This window comes from Bison bison, unplaced genomic scaffold, assembly GCF_000754665.1.
Source record: "Bison bison bison isolate TAMUID 2011002044 unplaced genomic scaffold, Bison_UMD1.0 scf7180017864456, whole genome shotgun sequence".
NCBI classification, from domain to species: domain Eukaryota; kingdom Metazoa; phylum Chordata; class Mammalia; order Artiodactyla; family Bovidae; genus Bison; species Bison bison.
This window is the reverse complement of record NW_011495018.1, coordinates 26,596,685-26,602,070: the sequence shown is the minus strand read 5'-3', so window position 1 is coordinate 26,602,070 and position 5,386 is coordinate 26,596,685. Positions and strand designations below refer to the sequence as shown.

Below are 5,386 nucleotides of genomic sequence, written 5' to 3'. Positions count from 1 at the left end.
GGGCCGGGCCGGGTGGGGACGAGCGTCGGGGCAGGTGCCGCCCCACAAGGGCCGGCCGGGGGCCAGGCGTTTAGCCGTGCAGCTCGCGGGCCGGGCTCGGCGGAGGGGCCGCCGCGCGGCGCCCCCACCCCGTGGGCCGGAGGGGGAGTCGCGCCCCGCCTTCCCCCGGGACCGCCTGGCCGGAGCGGCGGGAGCCCGAACTGCCCGCGCCCGCCGCCGCCGCCCGCCGGGCTCGCGCGGGAGACGAGGGAGGAGAAACTTTGCCTCTTATTGTTTTTGATCCTTAAGTGTGAGGAACTCTGTTGGGGAGGAAAAATGTCCTTCTTCAATTTCCGTAAGATCTTCAAGTTGGGGAGCGATAAGAAGAAGAAGCAGTACGAACATGTGAAGAGGGACCTGAACCCGGAGGAGTTTTGGGAAATTATAGGAGAATTGGGCGACGGAGCCTTTGGCAAAGTGTACAAGGTAAGAGGGAGAAAAGGGAAGTTACACTTGAGAGATCAAACAGCCAGCGGCCGGGAGTGGCACGAGGATTTCTCGCTCTCGCGTCCTGTTCCTGTCTTTGGGACCTTCTTTTGACTTCGTAAACGTACGTTGAAACTTTATTTAGGTTACCATCCGAGGAGTAGCTAAGACGTAGGGTTTAAGGTTGAACAAAATAGGGCCTGGATGTAGTTTAAAGAATGGTTGCCAAAGAGAGGCAAGGGATACAGTCTACTCTGTTAAAGGTTAAAGGAAATGAGGGTGTTCTTTCATTAAAAGGAGGGGTCTGTCTGGTTTAGCCCTCAAATGTTTTCATATCAGAAACTCATAGTTTAAAGTGGATTTCTATTTTTCTGTGAAGCTGTTTGCATTCATATATATATGCTTATACTAAAATAGTTCCCTTTTGGGGTCCAGGGTATGTATTTGGTTGTATCTATAGCTTATACATAACCAGTCTCTTGGGATGAGAGCAAAGCGATTGCTACTTGCAGACTATTCTTGAGTTGGTTGCTTGACAGCATACTGTAAAATGGAATGTAATTTCTGATAGAAAATTTCCAGAAGGAAACCTGCATCTGATACTAGTTTCTAAATATAATAAGCACTGACTAGAAATCCATTCCAGGGCTTAAGAAATTAAAAAACACACCCCCCCCAATATATATACACACAAATATTTTTTATACCCAGATATTCATCTCAGTAGAAGGAAGTTTGCTGTTTTAGTCTGAGGGCATTTGTGTTAAATGTTTACTATCCTGTAAGGAGTATACGAATGATGTCATTGGAATATTTTCATCTGAAGGGTGAGGTTTTTATGAGACAGTTTTTAAGGGGAAGGACCCACAGGGTTGCCTAGATGTGAAGTATAAATAACTTATGTTTAACTTACACTAATTTGGCCCCCACAAAAGTCCTGGGAGACATGCAGGTCACTAGTATCTCCATTTCATAGATGAGGATGCTGAGACACAGAAATTGTTCACATTCACACCAGTCACAGCCTAGATTTGAACTCAGCTCTTCTGACCCTGTGTTTATGATTACTGCTTTTTTTTTTTTTAACTTAAACCTCTGGTTGTAGAAGTGATATCATTTTCCCTTCTTTCTAAGCACCATCCCACCCTGCCTTTACACTGGCTCTGACACATCTCAAAGCCCCGCCTTCTTAGTCTGAAATGTCTACTCTCTTCTGTGTGCTTTCAAAACACGTTGTTCACATTGCTACTATGGCACTATTAACACACATGTTAATGTATTTATGCTATTATGATAAGACCAGGGGCCAAATTCTGATATACATTTGGGTTAATTCTATTGCCTTAGCACATAGTGCATTTCTCTTTCTGTTTGTTGAAATGAAAGAATGTGTGTTACCTGCTTGTGAGTGCTGCTGATGCTCTTGTGTGCTGTGAAAGTTGGCAGAGTAAACTTCAGTACCTAATGTGGAGGGTGTGGATTTCAACAAGAGCTTACAGTATAGAAGTGTGGTGCTGCTGCTGCTGCTAAGTCGCTTCAGTCGTGTCCGACTCCGTGTGACCCCATAAACGGCAGCCCACCAGGCTCCCCTGTTCCTGGGATTCTCCAGGCAAGAACACTGGAGTGGGCTGCCATTTCCTTAGAAGTGTGGTAGACAGGGCTTTTAGTGCAGTGCGAAGATGCTTCTGGGAGTTAAGAATTGTGTTTTATTGCTGGTTGTTGCAAACAAGCTTTGAGATCTTGGACAGGACACTTAATGTCTCTGGACCTCCTTTTTCTTAGCTGGAAAATCATAGATTTCCCTAAATGTTTAGATTCCTTTACCCATTAATGTTGTGTGAGTATGCAGTTATCTAGGAAAGGCAGTAATAAATCCTCGAGGTATCTGGGATCTGGTAGTTAGAAGGCAGTAGGTGATTATGGGCAGTTTTCATGGTATAAATGTTCTATTGAATAGAAACAGTGTAGTATTAAGATACTGGCTCTGGAGTTGGACTGTATCTTGGCTCCCTCAATAGCAACCTCTGACGTTGGGTAAGTTACTTAATCATTCCATGTCTCGTTTTTCTCATCAGTAAAACTTACTCCTCAGTATGTGAGAATTAAAGGAAATAATAAATGTAAGAGACGAAAAAGGGCTCAGGAAATGGCAGAAAATTACTGTCGTTATATTTAGAGCTTGAAAGCGAAATATGGGATGGGACAGGAAAAGGGACCTAGGAAGATAGTAAAACCATTTTCTGGCACAGGCAGATTGTGTTGACATGCTAATACTCTGTGATTTAATTCTTTCATGACATTGCAAAGTGAATATGTCTTCCTATAGTGAGATACCTATTGAAAATTTTTGAAAAATAAGAGCTTTACTCCATGTAGTTTAACACTGTAAGACTGTGTCAAGGATAATTTTTGTGGGCTTGGTATATATTTTAGTGTGATATTTGAAGAATGGGAGTTCTTTGCATCTTCTGTTTTTGTCTCACTATTTTATGCTTCCAAGGAGTAAGCTGGGAGCTTTTTAAAACAGAAAATTTAAAATTTAAACTTATCTCACTTGTTACGTCTTTTTCATAACCTCTTTTCCTGTCCAAGATTCCCTAGAACATTTAAAAATTTATAAACTTCCTTCCGTGTAGGAGAAAAAGCAATCAAACCTTACAATAGTATGTATAGTGTGCAACAGAAAGCTGTTTCTGAAGTTGATTCCAACTCTCATATGCTTATAACTGTTTACAAAGATTAATTTCTAAATAGGCAATTGTCTTGTGTATCTAGTTTGTTTGAAACATTTTTTCATCATATAGTTGTATTCTTTCCACTTAGTCCTGCACTACATAGCTCTGTAACAGTTACTGTCTTGCTTGAAAGAGCTTCCTGATTTTAAATTTATTTTCTCTTTTTTTAATAGTATTATTTGACATATAAATGAAGATATGTAATATCCCTCACTTTTTTTTACATTTGGAATTCTGTTGCTTTTAACAGAAAAAAAAGAAGGAATGCCATAAAATGATCTGTTGAATTGAAGCTGGGTTACTGACTTGCGCTGGATGAAAAGTGATTCATTTTATGACCCAGATGGGCATGCGCCTTTTTAAAAAATAGTGAAACATATAATCATTATATTGAAAAGTACAACACATAGATGTACATTTAGCAAACAGTAATAAAGTGAACTCAATATTAACAACCGTCAGAGTAAAGGAATTCTGCCAGTGTTCTAGAATCCTTTTCACCTTTCTGAATAGATTCTGCTCTCCCACTAAAGGAAACCACTATCCTGTCTGTAAGTTATTCATTTCTTTGCTTTCCTTATACTTTACTACCTAGCAGTGTATAACCAAGCATCATAACTTTTGTGTGTACTGAGTGTATTTGGCGTCTTACCTCTTTCAGAATAGCTTTAGGTTTGTGAGATTTGTCTTTCTTATCACTAGAGCTATAGTTAATTTTAATTGTTGCATAGAATCCCAATATATGATTATATCACCAGTTATTTACCGTTGTCCTGTTGGCTGTATCAGTTGTTTTCAGTTTTTGGCTTTTATACTGGTGCATGTATGCATGAATTTCACCAAGACTTAACTTAGAAGTAGAATTGCTAGGTTATAGGGTAGTGTATCTTTAATTTTACTAGACTCTACCGGTTTACACTCCCACCAGCATCCTATGAGAATTTTCCTTACTCTGCATTCTCTCCACCATTTGATATTGTTGGAATTTTTTAGTTTTGACAATCTGATGTTTTATTTTGCACTGTGGTTTTAATTCATCTTTTCTCTGACTACTACTAAGTGTTTCTTTGCATAGGATTGTTAGTAACTTGGATTTCTTCTTTCGTGTTCAGTGTCCTGTTCATGTTTCTCTTGGATGTCTTTTTCTTGTTTGTTTGTTGTGTGTTCTGGATTTTATCCATTTGCTGATTATGGCTATTGCAGATACATTCTTCTTCTGTGCCCATCTTTTCATTTTCTTTATGGTGTCTTTTATGAACAAGAAATTCTTGATTTTAACATACTTCATTTTGTCTGTTTTTTTCTTTTTCAGTTACTGCTTTCTGTATTGTATTTGAGAAATGCTTTCCTGGGGCGCCCTTGCAGTTGTTGGATGGGATGCTGCCTGATTCATGAATCACCTAATAAAGCCAATTCGATTTTTGAATTTAAAAAAAAGGCGAGAAAAGTTTTCCTAACCTTAGATCATGGAGATAAACCGCTATCTTATCTTCTAAGAGCTTTTATGATTTAGCCTTTAACATTTATGTCTACAACCCACTTAGTGAAGATTTTTGCAAATAGTGTGAGGCCGGGGGTCCAATTTCCTTGTTTTCTACAATGGGCACACACTTGTCCCATGGCTCGTCATTGGGGGAGACTGTTCCTCACTGCTCTGTAGCATGTGTCTGTTTCTGGGGTTTCTAGTCTCTTCATTGATCTGTTTGTCTGTTCCTTTATCGGTTTTCCACTGTCTTAATTAGGGAAGCATCAAAACAAATCTCTGCTAGAGAAAGACTTCCTTTTCCTCTTCTTCAGCAATGTCTAGTATATTCTTGGCCGTTAGGGCTTTCATGTACATTTTAGAATTAGCCTAACTGAGTTACACAAAGGGCTTCCCATGTGGCTCAGTGGTAAAGAATCCTCCTGCCAATGGCACCCTACTCCAGTACTTTTGCCTGGAAAATCCCATGGACGGAGGAGCCTGGTAGGCTGCAGTCCATGGGGTCGCTAGAGTCGGACACGACTGAGCAACTTCCCTTTTACTTTTCACTTTCATGCATTGGAGAAGGAAATGGCAACCCACTCCAGTGTTCTTGCCTGGAGAATCCCAGGGACAGGGAAGCCTGGTGGGCTGCCGTCTCTGGGGTCGCACAGAGTCGGACACGACTGAAGCGACTTAGCAGCAGCAGCAGCAGCAGCAGCCA

General features: G+C 40.8%; 1 protein-coding gene across 2 annotated transcripts in view; it reads left to right on the top strand.

The window, feature by feature from the left end:
* The first annotated feature begins 6 nt into the window (after positions 1-6).
* The window catches only part of SLK (STE20-like kinase), a 63,017-nt gene continuing 57,637 nt past the window's right edge, over positions 7-5,386 (top strand). The window contains exon 1 of one of the 2 annotated variants that reach the window (XM_010859404.1): positions 7-465. In XM_010859404.1, the coding sequence (XP_010857706.1) occupies positions 316-465 (150 nt within the window). In that variant the 5' untranslated portion in view covers positions 7-315. The remainder of the gene's footprint in view (positions 466-5,386) is intronic. The other variant, XM_010859405.1, reaches the window with a different exon arrangement.